The sequence below is a fragment of the Vipera berus genome, assembly GCF_964194415.1.
Source record: "Vipera berus genome assembly, chromosome: 5".
NCBI classification, from domain to species: Eukaryota; Metazoa; Chordata; class Lepidosauria; order Squamata; family Viperidae; genus Vipera; species Vipera berus.
Window position 1 is genome coordinate 89761452 of NC_138207.1, and position 15887 is coordinate 89777338.

Sequence of the window (15887 nt, forward strand, 5' to 3'; positions counted from 1 at the left end):
GCCAACTTAGCAGTTCGAAAGCACGTAAAAATGCAAGTAGAAAAATAGGGACCACTATGGTGGGAAGGTAACAGCGTTCCGTGCGCCTTTGGCGTCTAGTCATGCCGGCCACATGACCACGGAGACGTCCTTGGACAAGCGCTGGCTCTTCGGCTTTGAAACGGAGATGAGCACCGGCCCCTAGAGTCGGAAACGACTAGCACGCATGTGCGGGGGAACCTTTACCTATATATATAAAATTAAAAGTGAATTTCCTATCTGAATGTGATAACTATGGTTTCTCCTAAAGAATCTAAAATAAAATTACATTCAGTTCAAGCTATGTTTTCATTACTAGGTAATAAATTCATACTTCTATTGCCGAAGCCAAACAAGCCAAGAGAAATTTAGGGTTTAAGAAAAAAATGTAAAGAATATTTACATAAAATTGGACACAGAACTATAGAATTATCAGCAACTTCTTAACATTGCAGTGAAGGAAATCTTGTTAGAATTTATTTCTATAATGAATTTTTCTGATATCAAAGTTCTCAGATCTAGATGCAAATTATCTAGACTTGATCACAGTAACAGTGTAATTAGACTACAAGAACATTAATAACTGGGAGAGAAAAGAGGAAAGAAAGAGGATGAACATGGCCCTCCTATATGTTACAATGGTGATTAAGATTATGGTTCTCAGGAGGCATATTTTGGAAATTATACAAATCATAATAAAGTTTATTCTTTTCCGTATTCCAGAGGATCCTAGAATACAATGGACCAAGTACAGAAGGATTTCCTGAGTTCATGCCTGATGCATCTGACTTGACAACATTTTGGAAACATTAAATCATGAAAACAAACCAACCAATTCATTTTTTAATATTTACAAAGTAATATTCCTTGGGTATAAATACAAATTACTCAAATTACAAGTCAGAGACACATCTAAGACACATGCGTTCTTCATACCCATCTAGGCTTTCAGTTAGCTACTTACTTGTGGCTTGCTCTCAAAGAAGTTTGGTCTCACACTCCAGTAATCCTTCACAGACAGAATCTCCCTTTTTGAGTCAACACCAGAAAGTCCTCTCCAGCCATCTACAAAATGAAGACTTTCGGATCATTTAAACAATACTTAATGATGAAGATTTATGCTTGCATAAACAGCCAATGTTTTGAGGAAATAATAAAAACTGAAGCTTTAATAATTACCTGTGTTGGTTTCTCCTTCCTGTTCAGTTGAATGAGCTGGTGACAAGTATCAGAGGGAATAAGAAAGGGGAAGAGACATCATATTTTAATACATTAGAGAAGAGCAGAGAAATGGACTACTTCATTTTGTGCACGGAACACTTTCCAGCAAGGCTGCCTAATTCCCATAGAAACATGACTCCTTACAATGCCTGACCTTTACAAACACAAAGCCATAGTTCAGAGTAGTGAAGAAACAATTGTTCACTGACATTTCATTCTAGAACACAAAAAGGCAGCCAGAGTTCTCAGTAAGAATTTCAAATGCCACACATTATTCCAAATGGAAGATTTCAATATTTAACCTATGATGCAGGCCGAGAGCGGAAAATGTATCTGTCCTTCATTAGTCTTGCCAGAAAGGAGGATTGAGGGCTACAAACCAGCAAGTGCATTTAAAAGCACCGATATATCACATGCTATCTTTGTGGAGCCCAGCAAGAACGAAGCATAGTGTTAACACTTTAAATGCTTGCTTTATTTATACTGCTCTGAAATCATAACAGTAAAATCCCAAACTCTCCTTTTGGGGGCTAGAAATATTATCATAGCATTGCAGATTTCTTAACTAGATTTCAGGCAAGTTTATGGCTCTTTAAAAAAAACCTCCTTCTGACATTTTTTTATGTTTGATTTTGGCACCACTTATCTTTCCCATCCTTCTCAAAACATGAGAAAAATAATCTCCCTAGCTCAGCAACACACTTTTCAAAACACAACTAAGAGAATCAGCACAACTATCAGAACTATTGTTCTATTGCCCAATAATCGCTTCCTTAAGATAAATTATTCCAAACCATTAAGGGGAGCAAGGATGAAAATGTACATTTTAGAACAGGCATGTCAAACTCGCAACGTCACGCAACTTTTCCCCCATTGCTAGCAATGAGGTGGACGCAGTTTCAGCATGACACATCTGGCCCGTGGACCAGCAGTTTGACGTGCCTGTTTTAGAAGATAAACTGATTGGTTAAAAATATATAGCTAAACTGAATATAGTGTACAGTCGAATTAGTCTGTAGGTCTTAGATCACACCATTTTCATTTCTATTTTCCCTCACTTTAAACCTTACAAGACTTTTTTCAGTCATTTGTCAATGGCAGCCATCAGTAAATGGCAATGTTGCTGTTGGCTGGGGCAAGACATAAAGAGCACAATTTGGGTTAGAAGGCAGAGAGTAGGCTCTCCTCCCTAAGGAAGTTGGGAATGGAATTTGAAAGAAGCATAAATAAGAAGGAGAGAGGAAAGGAGAAAAATCTGCACAGGATTCTTGTGAGGATAATATAAATGTCCATGGATTAGTTGACATACTATCATACATAAAGAGCATGTGCAAGTCCACGATCAAGCCAAATGTCTTTTCAGTTTAGCATCTGGCCTACAAGGAAATCAACCAAAAAATATATAATATCAAGAATTTTACACCAGTGGCTGTCTAGCTCTGCATATAATTAATGATTTAACAGAATTGTGTGATAAAGGAGGCACTAAAGAAAAATGTAGCCTACTAATTCAACTGTAGAGTTACAACAGAAGATTTTAGCAGACTTTGGTCATAACAGAGAAAGATCTGTCCATACTCTATACATTTTTGTGCGTGAATAAAGTTTCATTTCCTCTTTCATATATGAATAAAATAAATTACATTTGCGTGCATAAAATTCCATTCACATTTTACAAATGCACATGCATGCATAGAATTCTGTGAGCTGAAGTCCACACACGTTCTTTATTACCCTTACTATAACTAAAACAGATGGCTAAGTAGTTTTAACAGTACACTGTGTATATCAGTGCCACATTACAACATGCCTAGGGCGAATTATGATTACAGAATGGGCAGTGGCTGCTATAGCACATTATTGTACCCAGGAGCTATATTATAGCAGGGTCAAGCAGACTTGCTAGGGCTACTGCTAAATATGAGAAGGCATCACAAGAGGAGAGGGACTATGACTTTAACATTTTTAATTCATGATTAAAAGACCAAAAAAATCCCCATGGAGATTACAGGAGGAAATTGATAATATTCTACTACATCCAAGGTCCCTTAACGTCCCAGATAACCACGATTGGGTGGTCACTGACCCTGAGCCAGACATCCTAGAATGTGAAGTGAAATGGGCCTTAGGAAATCCAAGCAACAACAAAGCTAGTGGAGGTGACAGTAATCCAGCTGAGCTATTCAAAATCTTAAAAGACAACACAGACCATCTTATTTGTCTCTTGAGAAACCTATATGCAGTGGCCACAGGATTGGAAAAGGTCAGTTTACATTCCAATTCCAAAGAAAGGCAATGCCAAAGAATGTTCAAACTATCGCACCATTGCACTCATTTCACATGCTAGTAAAGTTATGCTTAAAATCCTACAAGCTAGTCTCCAGCAGTATGTGGATTGAGAACTACCAGAAGTACAGACAGGATTTCGAAGAGGGAGAGGAACTAGAGATCAAATTGCCAACATATGCTGGATCATGGAGAAAGCTAGGGAGTTCCAGAAAAACATCTACTTCTGCTTCATTGACTATGCTAAAGCCTTTGATTGTGTGGATCACAAAAAATTGTGGAAAGTTCTTAAAGAGATGGGAGTACCAGACCACCTTATTTGTCTTTCGAGAAATTTATATGTGGGTCAAGAAGCAACAGTGAGAACTGGACACGGAACCACTGATTGGTTCAAAATTGGGAAAGGAGTCCAGCAAAGCTGTATACTGTCACCCTGCCTATTTAACTTATATGCAGAGCACATCATGAGAAAGGCAGGGCTAGATGAATCAAAAGTTGGAATTAAGATTGCCGGGAGAAATATCAACAACCTAAGATATGCAGATACCACTCCAATGGCAGAAAGTGAAGAGGAACTAAAGAGCCTCTTGATGCGGGTGAAGAAGGAGAGTGCAAAAGTGGGCTTGAAACTCAACATTAAGAAAACCAAGATCATGGCATCCGGTCCTCTCAATTCCTGGCAAATAGATGGGGAAGAAATGGAGGTAGTGACACATTTTATTTTCCTGGGCTCCAAGATCACCGCAGATGGGGACTGCAGCCAAGAAACTAAGACACTTGCTCCTGGGGAGGAAAGCTATGGAAAATCTAGACAGCATACTAAAAAGCAGAGACATCACCCTGCCAACAAAAGTGTGTATAGTCAAGGCCATGGTTTTCCCAGTTGCAATGTATGGCTGTGAAAGTTGGACCATAAGATAGGCTGAGCGCCAAAGAATTTAGGCCTTTGAACTATGGTGCTGGAAAAGACTCCTGCGAGTCCCTTGGGACTGCAAGGCGTTCAAACCGGTCAGTCCTAGAGGAGATCAACCCTGACTGCTCTTTAGAAGGCCAGATCCTGAAGCTAAAACTCAAATACTTTGGCCACCTAATGAGAAGGAAGGACTCACTGGAGAAGAGCCTAATGCTGGGAAAGATTGAGGGCAATAGAAGAAGGGGACGACAGAGAATGAGGTGGCTGGATGGAGTCACTGAAGCAGTAGGTGTGAGCTTAAATGAACTCCAGAAGATGGTAGAGGACAGGAAGGCCTGGAGAATGTTGTCCATGGGGTCATGATGGGTCGGACACAACTTCGCAACTAACAACAACAACAATACTAAAAATACTATTTTTAAAAAAGTATAAATATATGTATGGTTGAAGAAAAAAGGATAGCTTGCAAGATTGGAAAGTAAGGAGAGACGTTATGTGAATGGAACTAATATACAGTAATCTACACTGAATTAAATTTTCTTTTTTCCATCTGCCTCCAGTTTCTTCACTACTTCCTTTTTCTACACTTTGCATAGTAGCGCTTAGTCAGAAATGAACAGTGTGATGATTTTATGTCATCATGAGAACAAAAATATCCTAGAGAATGGCACGTCCTGCTCAGTACCCATTTAAGTATTCTTGCTCAGTTTGTTTACTATAATTATATATATATCTTTCTAAGTGAACACAACAAAATGCCATTGTAGTGAGATATCATAACCATTCAAGTAGAAGATATTTCCCCTTCCCACAAAAGATCAGTAGAATAAAAACAGAATTTCTTGAGCTTCTATGTAAGTTGACTTTTAAAACATTAAAGTGAGTTGTTTTACTAATCCTGAAAGAATGAATTCAAGTATTTTACATAAACTTAAAATACACACTTTGAATTTCTGAGACTTCATTCTTATATTCAAGTGCTGATTCATTCTTTATTTCATTGAAATTTGCACTGTCTTTGAAATGTTTATTTGCAATTATATTCTCTAATCAATCCTTGAAACTCACCTAAGCATCAATCAATCGAATCTCAGTATGCAATTTCAGTTAACAATCTACATACTTTATTTTAGGATTATACTTTTTAAACCGGGGATTTATCTGTTAATCCAATCAAGGATCAGAGGATCAATGAATCATTTTGCTTTTCTGTGATATGATCTCCCAGACTGGGTCTTACTTTTGGTGTGCTGGATGTCTTGTGTAGACTTTGGATGGCTAACCCGGACACTCTTCTCAGAAGCTGCAGATGCCCAAAGGGTCACAGCTCCTTTTCCCGTACAGATTTTGCTGGACTCCTGATCTACAGGGGGGAAAATGTTGGAATACTGAGACCTGAAAGTAATTTAAAATCATGATATATACACAATTATTATTTCATTATTACTTTAAAGCAAACTGATTTATTATTCACGATCCTGCTTAATTTATTTCCCATTCCATGCTTAGATTTGCATATGTATTAACTACATTATTGTAGCACCTTTGCAGGTTTGTATTCTGATTTTCTTTCATGCTGGCTGCTCTTCCAATATCAAGCTATCCCACTCCATCTTGTCCTTATAACAATCCTATGAGACATGGTAGACTGAGGCTTAGTAATCACCCAACATCAAGAAGCACACACCTTAACTGTGTGAGGATTTGAACATGGGACTCCTCAGTTATAGCCCAACAGTTCAAAAATCAAATTTCCAAATCAAAACAATGAAACTAAGAAAGTGGGGAGTAAAGCAAGAATGCATAGAAATTAAATACTTATACTCAGTGTTTTTTCTAAAAAAAAAAAAGGTGCCGGAACTCAGAGGTGCTGTCACTGGGAGCGATGCCGGTATCTTGCTATGGCGTCGCCACCCGTCCTTTGCATCCCCGCCCCTGTGGCTCATAGGGATTCCCCTCCCCGCAGTTGCCACGCCGCAGCCTGTGCTGAGCCCCCACCCAGAGCTGCTCCGAACTCCGACCCAGAGCTGTGTTCCTTGTGGCAGTGGTCTCCAGCGCCAAACAGCTGATGGCCTCCGGCACCGGCACTCATTCACTTACTGCCCCGTCACTTCCAAATGCAGTAAGTGAGTGAGTGAGCAAGTGGCGTTTGGAAGCGCTGGGGCAGTAAGTGAGTGTGTGAACGAGTGTGCACGTTCAGCAAATGTGTTGGCATTTCTAGGCCTCTTTCCAACCACATCCAAAAAAATTTGTAACAAACTTTGGAATTCTCAATGCTGTGTTTGGTGTTTCCCAGCACTCTGTTACTGGAAGGAAAAAGCAATCCCTACTGCGTTACTGGATGAGAAATATTGGTTGGAAAGTTGGCATTTCTGGATGTAATACAGATATTTTGGGCTTATTTTTGTTTCTTTGCATGTTTGATATTTTTAAAAAGGCATATGCTACTGACTATGCTTATGCACATATGTAACATCTTTTGCTAGGATACATGACCACTGCTTGTCCAGAATGTGAAAAGTGAAAGATTGTGACTAAACAAAATTTTAATGTACAGATAATACCACCAGAAATTATTTTAGCCTTTTTAATAAATGTTGTTATTGATGTTAAGCTCACCATGGAAAACATCATATATTGTTATGTATATACTAGGTTAATTATTTAAAGACTGAAGTGCAACATAACTAGATTCTAAATAATCTATTTTTCAAAACACACAACAGTCCAAACAGTAAAAGTAAAGTCCAAATTAAAAATATTTCATTCTTAAGAATTGTTTAATTTAAAGTGGTTTAGTTGTAATAGATGGTTATAGATTCAAAATAGTTTTCAAGAGTGTTTACAAAAGATACTATATTTTCCTAGCATCAGCTAAATTAGACATATTACATTGAGAAAAATGTTTCTCATTTCTTTCCTGTTACCTTTATTGATTTCATTGCAGAGATGTTAACATAGGAAATAGATTATTTTGTTATCTAATTTTACCTTCCAAAAGACAAAAGCAGATGAAAAATGTCAGGTTCTTTCCTGTTGGCTTTTTTGAATTAAATTCTAAAAGTTTAATTCCTAAAGAAGTAACCTTGTAAATAATTTTAATGTCCTCCTCTAGTGCAGGGTAGGCAACCTTGGCTCTTTTATGACTCAAGGACTTCAACTCCCAGAATTCCTGAACCAGCATGGCTCAACTTGGAAACCTCTCTTTTCCCTCAGCGTGGCTGGCTCAGGATTTCTGGGAGTTGAAGTCCACGAGTCATAAAAAAGAACCAAGATTTACCCCTCCAATTGGCTTTTGAAAGCCAATAGAGGGAGCTTTTTTTTTCTTTTGCAAAAAAAAAGGTGCCGGAACGCCATTCTGAGCGTTCTATGAGAAAAAAAGCCCTGCTTGTACTGCATTTTAGAACAACTAATATGAGTCAGTTATGATTGTATTTTTTCCCATTCTTCAAACTCTCTGTAATGCTTAACAAATGACATCCTTAAATGGATGAATATGACAGTGCTTCCCTCATCAAAGTAGTAAACTTGCATCTTTATTTTAGCACTTCAGCACAGAAGTGAATTTATCAGATATCTTTTGTTTAAGATATGAACTTTTTGAGTTCAAGATGCCCCATCTTGAGTTCAAAAATGCTATTCTGATCTCATCAAAAGTATTCTATCAAGTGTGGAACAATTTTGGAATTGTTAAAACAGGTTTGGGACACTCTCAGAAATACTGCAATCATTTCAAATTTAAACCATTATAATATTAAAACAAGGTATTTCAAGCTTGAAAAGTTTGAAATTCAAAAAACTTTGAATATTTTCCCATATATTTCTTTCTAGTCTATCTATTTTGTATTGTGCTTATTTATTGCCAAGTGTTCAATCCACCCTTAATTACTCAACTCTTCTATATTGTGGATAAAACTGAATTCATTCGGTTCCTTATGAATCTTCCATTTTACCCCTTGGGATCTACCTGAAACTACCATCAAATCATAAATCTCATCCACCTAGTATACACTGAACTATTACAAAATTTTACACCACCTTACTGCAGAACTGTGGTGCTGAAGCACAAATATTCACAAATTTTCATTATTTTAACATGGAATTCACCTTAAAACACAAACATCCCATATCCTCTTTGATTTCCCACCCTTCTAGGAAGTCACTGTATTAAACTTTGCATACAGTAAAGGTCAGAAGAAACATCTGGTAGAATCGATAAACAGATTAAGTTTAAAGTTCTTTACTAACAAAAACAGGCCTGTTTCATCCCAATCATCAAAATTTCCAGTAGAGAAGAACTTCTGAAAAGCTGCCAGAACACCCCCAAAAGAGGTGGATGACAGATCACAGCATGATCCAGATGAAATAAAAAGAATCACTAGATTTTACACATACCAAAAAGCAGCAACTGCCCTGTGGCAATAAATACTGGAAATATCTTTGTTTTAATCCCACAAACCTTTCTCATGCTGGTTTATATTCAGTGCTAGTCCATTCACAACATCATCTTCTTCGGTTTCTGAAAAATTGGCAGATATGATCAGTATAATATCCTTCCAATATGGTTACATCAGGTTAGTAAAACGGCTAAACAACTGTACTGTACCCATTGCAGAAAAAAAAGCCAGCAAAAATGACGAAGAAGAGACCTGGATAAGAAAATTGTATGTAGTTGTCATTCTAGATCAGGGGTGTCAAACTCAATTTCATTGAGGGCTGCATCAGCATTGCGGTTGCCCTCAAGGGGCCGGGTGGGTGTGGCCTGGGTGGGTGTGGCCTACTGGGTGGGTGTGGCTAGAGTGCGTATGGCCTACCGGGTGGGCGCAGCCAGCTCTACATTGTTCGCATCAAGGGTGCCTATGGGGGCCTGGGCAGGAGTGGGACAGATCTGAGGGTCTCTGGCAGAAGGAGGGTCTCTGGGCCAGGGCCAAGGCAGTGGGGGCCGTTCCCTCACTGTTTCCAGGATGGCTTCGCGGGCCACATGAAACTACTTCGCGGGCCGGATCCGGCCCCCGGGCCTTGTGTTTGACATGTCTGTTCTAGATAGAGATGGGGATTCTAAACTAAATGTTATGTTCCTGCTTAATAGTTATACATATCATATAATGAATTCACTAATTGCTGGTGTTAAACATTTTTTTATTATTCATGAAAAAGATACAGCAAAAGTTAAAACTTGGCCCAAAAGTTGGTAGGAAAAAAACTGTCAGAGGAAAAAACAACAGCAAAAAACAAAACAAAAAAAAACAAAAACAAATTGTGATCCAGTCCATCATATGCCAAGTCCATTTAAGAAGTGGATACACAGATAACTTCGGTATAATAACATTATTTCTCACAATAAGGAAGTCTTGGCACATTCTATGATACAAATGCCCATCTGCATGAGGATTTGATGGCAATTTGTTCGCAGATGTAACGATGAGCCTTAAGCTAGCTGCGCAAGGGCATAGAACAGAGTTTCTAAGGAAGAGGAAAGGTGCTATCTTCTGGGAGGAGACTTGAGAGGAAAAGTTGTCATTTGTCCACCTGGATCCATCTCCAAAATGCTTTTCTCTCAGACAGCCTAGCTTTTGGACCTGGCCTCCTTACCTGAATCAGATTTTCTTTTCCTTGTTACCCTATCATGCTTGATTCAAGACTTCTGATAGCCCTGGAGATAAGGCTGCCATCTTCTGGAGAGTCCAAAAACCAAGGGTGCCCACTTTATGTATGTATCAGAGAGTATATGCATATGACAGCAGACAGTTCTGAAAGTGTGTGCATCTATTTCAAGTGCAGCTGATTATTTGGAAGAATGTATCGCAGGAAGAAAGGAACAGGAAACACTCTGGGAGCAATTCTTGAGAAGATTGCTAGTAGAAATGGAGCAGAGTGGATAAAAGATGAGAAGTCTCACCTTTTATCAATTTTCAGTCTGACAAAAGAAATGATGGTGATAGGAAGAATGACTTCTTTATTTTACAATGCATGTCAGCTGGAGTTGCTGGAGGTGTATTGTTATGGAGGTAAGAGAACAAGAGTAAGTAAAGCATTATGGGTAGCTAATTATTGGGTAGCTAATTAATTAAGGGTGGTCCCAGATATTATAGCAGTAAATAGAGATTTATTATGGCAGGGCTTTTCAATCAGTGGTACGAGTACCACCTGTGGTACATTGGCACCTGGCAGGTGGTATGTGACCATCCTAGAAAAGTGGTAGCGGGGGAGAGGAATGAGCTGAGCCGGTGGCAGCACCGCACAAGCCTGAGTGAGAGATGGTTGGAGCTGCAGGGCTGTCAGGGCTCAGCGGAAGCGCCAGGATCAGCACTTCTTCGGGGCTGTCAGGGCTCAGTGGAAGCGTCAGGCTCAGTGCCAGGCTCCAGCTGGAGCCGGGCGCTGATCCTGGTGCTTCTGAGCCCAGAAGAAGTGCCGATCAGCTGGAATATTGCAGCATCTCCAGGGTCTTGTGATTTACATTCAGAGGCTTGGCAACTGATTCATATTTGTGACGGTCACAGTGTCCCAGGGTCATGAGAAGTGACCAAAACCTGCTGCAACCACCCAGCAGATGGGGGGAATAAAAATCAAACACACCCCACCCCACCCCCACTGCCAATCCTCAACAGAAATGCTCACAACAATGAAAACTTTCGACAGGAGGAAGAGCGCCGCTGGGTAGGCAGGCAGGTGTCTTGCTCGGCTGTGGCTTGGGGGGCACTTTTTTCAGTGCCATTGTAACTTCAAACAGTCACTAAGTGAAGTGTTGTAAGTCAAGGACTACGTGTACTTCATCACTTTTTTCCTTTTTTTTTTTTTTTGCTCATCAAGTTTTTGACACCTTGCTAGGAGACGGTAGTACTCGGATGTTGCCATATCCTAAAAGTGGTACAATGGGTGAAAAGGTTGAAAAGGCCTGTATTATGGAGATATATAGAATTGAAGGAATTAAGGGAAATAGGCGATCCTATAGAAACCTATTTGTTTAAAAAGGATATTAAAAAATTGTTAAGAGAATTCAAAATCTCTTTTTAAAAAATTTGATAGAATTATGGAGTAAATTGAGATATTGGTTAATGCCAGGAATTTCTCCTTTAACACCAGTAGTAGAAATGGAGAAATTCCCTAAGATTGAATTGAAAGACTGGATTAGTAAATTTTTTAAAAAATCAGATATATAAATGGGAAGACTGGAAGAACAACATAAAGAATATAATACAATTAAAGAATGTTTTATCAGATACTAAATTAAATTGGTTGAATTTAATACAATTAGAGAAATGGATAAAAATGGAAGAAAAATTCAAGGTGAAAGATAGACAGTTAACAAAATTTGAAATGATTATAAAAGAAAGTGAGGAAAAGGAAGAATATATAGGTAAAGGAAGAATTAGGAAAATATACAGAATATTAATTGAACTAGAAGATCAGGCAAAAGGTTTAAAATTAATCTGGGAAACAGATTTAGGAGAAATAAACAATAAAGATTGCAAAAATATTTGGAACAGAAGAGTATATAAGAATATGTCAGTTAGAGTTAAGGAAAATGGATATAAAGTGATATAGAGGTGGTACCTAACACCACGTAAATTAAATCAAATAGATGTTAAATATACAAATATTTGCTGAAGCTGCGAGAAAGACATTGGAACATATAAACATATGTGGTGGGATTGTGATAGCGCACAAAAGATATGGGTGGTTAGGGAAATTAGAGAACTTTTGAAGGTAAATTTAGTTATGTCACCGAGGATTGCATTACTGTTACTGGTAGAAAAACAAGATATAAATAAAGCAAAAAAAAGAATTGATTGTAAATTTGATAATGGCAGCTAGATTAGTGATGGCTAAATACTGAAGATAGAATTGGGTTATTCAAAGAAAGAAGTGGTATAGTGAAATATGGAATATGGCAATAAATGATAAATTAACAACAGAAATTAAAATTAAAAAAGGGATGATTAAAGTAAATAATTGTAATGAAATATGGGATGGTTTTATAAAAACAGTCTTGGTAGAAGGCAAAGGGAATAAACCTGCTCAAGAATATATGCTGTTTTGGAGGGGATAAGGGCACAATTGAAATATATTGTATATTGTTAGTTGTTATATGAGAAGAAATATAGGTAATCAAAATGGTCTCCAGGGGTGTGGGTGCACTGTAGTATTTGTATTTTTATATACTGTTTTTTTATTTAGATTTATATGTATTATGTTTGTATTATTTGTATTTGAATAATATAAAAAAATTTAAAAATGTGGAATGTACATCTTCAGCCCTATTGCTATGGCTGGGGAGACCAGGATGAAGCAAAACACTGGGACTCAAAATGCCCCTTGCTCTCTAGCAATAGCCCTTCGTAAGCTGTCTATCTGGAATGATCTCAAGAAGTCACTGTGATGTAACCCAGCCTCTTTTCCTGGGGAAGTTCAATGTCCATGCTAAGCCCAACAAAAAGAAGCTCAGCAGTTTGTATCCACCATGCAACTATGGCCATATCTTAATTAGTATCTCACCCTACGCATGCGGTACGGAAAGGTCAGTAAGGCCTGAATCAAAATACCCGTAGGTTAGCATGAAACAAGATCTGTAGATATTCTCACTCACTTTATGAGGTCAGACAGAAGATCATCAGGCTGCTTATAGTATGCTATCAAGTTCATGAAAAGCTAGATGGGGTTGAGAAGAGAAGAATGGGGAAAGCCCCACCTCATTTTGGTGCAGGTTGATACCACACGATCTTTATACAGAACTCCCAAGTATGGGCTAACCAGTGCAAACTACAATTACTTCTTGCAGTCTGAGAAAATGCTTCAATGTTTCTGGTAATACAATCCTGCATAGGCTTTTTTAGCTACTGCATATTAACTTGCTCATTTTCAGTTGGCATTCCACTAGGATCCCTCATGTCTTCCAATCTTGTGCATTTGAATTCTGTTATTCAGCACAGCTCGTAATGCAAGAAGTAAAATGCTTCATCTGGGGCATGTGACAAGAGAAAAGGCCTTCTCAGCAGCCACACTTACATTCTGGAAGTCTCTACCTTGGGAAGCGAGATTAGCAGGTACCTAAACAGAATAACAGAGTTGAAAGGAATCTTGGAGGTCTTTTAGTTAACCCCCTGCTCAGGCAGGAAACCCTGTATCATTTCAGACAAATGGTTGTCCAATCTCTTCTTAAAAATTTCCAGTGTTGGAGCACCCACAGCTTCTGGCAGAAGTCATTCCACTGATTAATTGTTCTATCAGGAAATTTCTCCTTAGTTCTAGGTTGCTTTCTCTCTTAGATTAGATTCAATCATTGCTTCCTGTCCTTCCTTCAAGTGCTTTGGAAATAGGTTAGCCCCCCCCCCATCATTTGTGGCACCCTTTTAGATATTGGAACACTGCTATCTTATCACCCCCCCAGTCCTTCTTTTCATTAAACTAGAGATACCCAATTCCTGCAACCATTATTTGTATATTTTAGCCTCTAGCCCGCTAATCATCTTTGTTGCTCTTCTCTGCACTCTTTCCAGTCTCAACTATTTTTTATATTGTGGCAATCAAAAGTAGATGCAATATTCCCAGCGTGCTCTTACCAGGCATTTATAAAATGGTACTAACACTTCACATGATCTTGATTCTATCCTGATAGTGCAGCCTAGGACTGTGTTAGCTTTTTTGGCAACCGCCCCACACTGCTGGCTCATACTTAGTTCCATTAGAACTCCAAGATCCCCTCACAATTAACTACTATTGAGCCAGGTACCCCCTGTCCTATACTATATCCGTCCATTTGGTTTTTCTGCCATAAATATAGAACCTTACTTTTCTCTATCTGAATTTCACTTTGTTGGATAGGGCCCAGCGTTCATGTATGTTGAGATGCATCTGGATGTTGGGCCTGTCTTCTGGGCTGTTGGCCATTCCTGCCAGCTTGGTTTTGTCTGCAAATCTGATGAGTTCCCCCTTCTATCCCCTCATCCAAATCAATGATGTAGTTGTTCATGCAGACAGATAGTCCTCCTTCAGCGATCACATATTCAGTAACTATTCAAAGTTACAAAAGCACTGAATGAGGAAATTTATGACCAGTCCTCACAGTTGCAGCCATTACGGCGTCCCTGCAATCCCCTGCAACTCAGGCATTTCGCAAGTAGCTCACAGTTACAATGGTTGCAGTGAACTACAGTCATTTGCAGCCTTCAGTGCTGGCTTTTGACAAACAAAAGTCAATGGGGAAGGCAGCAGGAGTTGCAAATGGCAACTACATGAACATGGAATACACACAGGATTCGCTTAACAATGGCAACTGGAACTGCCACAACTACTATCGTAAATCAGTGTGGTCACATGACAACACGGTTCGTGACTGTTGCTTAGCAACAGAGTTGCCAGTCCCAATTAAGAGAGGATTATCTGTATTCTGTCAATGGGTTAAGACTTCTAACTTTTCTTTTTCAGGAGGATGCTATCTTTTGACTCACTCTGCTTTGTAATTTTTATTATGTATTGCTGCAAATAGATATTTTAGCCATTATACACATTACTCATATGAATCAACTGTACAAAATGTTCATTAAATAAAACAATTTTTAAAGAATCTTCAGTTCTCATTCTTCCTGTATTCCTTTTAATAAAATAGTGGTTTATCATTTATTATATTTTCAAGACTACACTGTTTAGCCATATTTCTCAGTTCATTTGCAATAAAATGCATTAAAAATCAAACTCCTGCAAGGAGTTCAAACAATAGCAACAGTTTTTAGCAAACAAATTGTTTTATCAGAAAAGAATTTCTAAGTTAAGTTTGACTCGTTAGTAATATGAAAAAGGGCTAGTGAAGTCACCGTAACAGCCCCTGGTCCACTAATGAGCTAAATATTTACCACATTGTACATAATAATTAATAGATCTTTCATCTTTAGTGTTGCTTGGTTGGGAACTAGCAATTTCTAACATTCTCGTGCATGCTGACAGCTCGATTTCTCTAATACTGTATGCCCTTTATTAAACTTGCTAATGGAGCACCTAACCGTACTACATTTGTTAAATGTTTTTTAGCACAACCTTTATTTTTGGTTCCATAGCAACATTAACTCACAATACCTCAAAGCAATAAAGGGGCTGAATGACTTTCTATGGTGTACACATTTGTAAAAATGCTTGCTGGGCAAAACTGTTGTCCCATTGTCCTGAACAAATCCACTGAGGACCTTAACAACTGCTGGGTCCTCCTGGAAGAGTGGAGAAGAGGGAGAAGAGATGCTGAGTCTCTCTCTTTCTCCCTAGCACATTTCCTTATACTAGATCTTAGGTTACAAGCGCGAGACTGGGGGCTGAAGGATCAGCCAGAAGCCCAGATCTATAATGGGCTTCTGAACTGTGCCTTTAGGTTGAATTTGTGGCCTATTCCAGTTTCCTATTGAAGATTATCTCCTTTGGACTGCTGTTCCCCTATCTTATATCTGGCTGTATATCAGTGAAA

General features: G+C 38.6%; 1 protein-coding gene across 2 annotated transcripts in view; it reads right to left on the reverse strand.

The window, feature by feature from the left end:
• Nucleotides 1–15887, reverse strand: part of SORBS1 (sorbin and SH3 domain containing 1) — a 129942-nt gene that overhangs the window by 68739 nt on the left and 45316 nt on the right. For both annotated transcript variants that reach the window (XM_081329682.1, XM_081329683.1), the window contains exons 3-6: nucleotides 8898–8957; nucleotides 5679–5801; nucleotides 1198–1233; nucleotides 983–1083 (exon numbers count right to left, since the gene is read on the reverse strand). In XM_081329682.1, the coding sequence (XP_081185808.1) occupies nucleotides 983–1083; nucleotides 1198–1233; nucleotides 5679–5801; nucleotides 8898–8957 (320 nt within the window). The remainder of the gene's footprint in view (nucleotides 1–982; nucleotides 1084–1197; nucleotides 1234–5678; nucleotides 5802–8897; nucleotides 8958–15887) is intronic.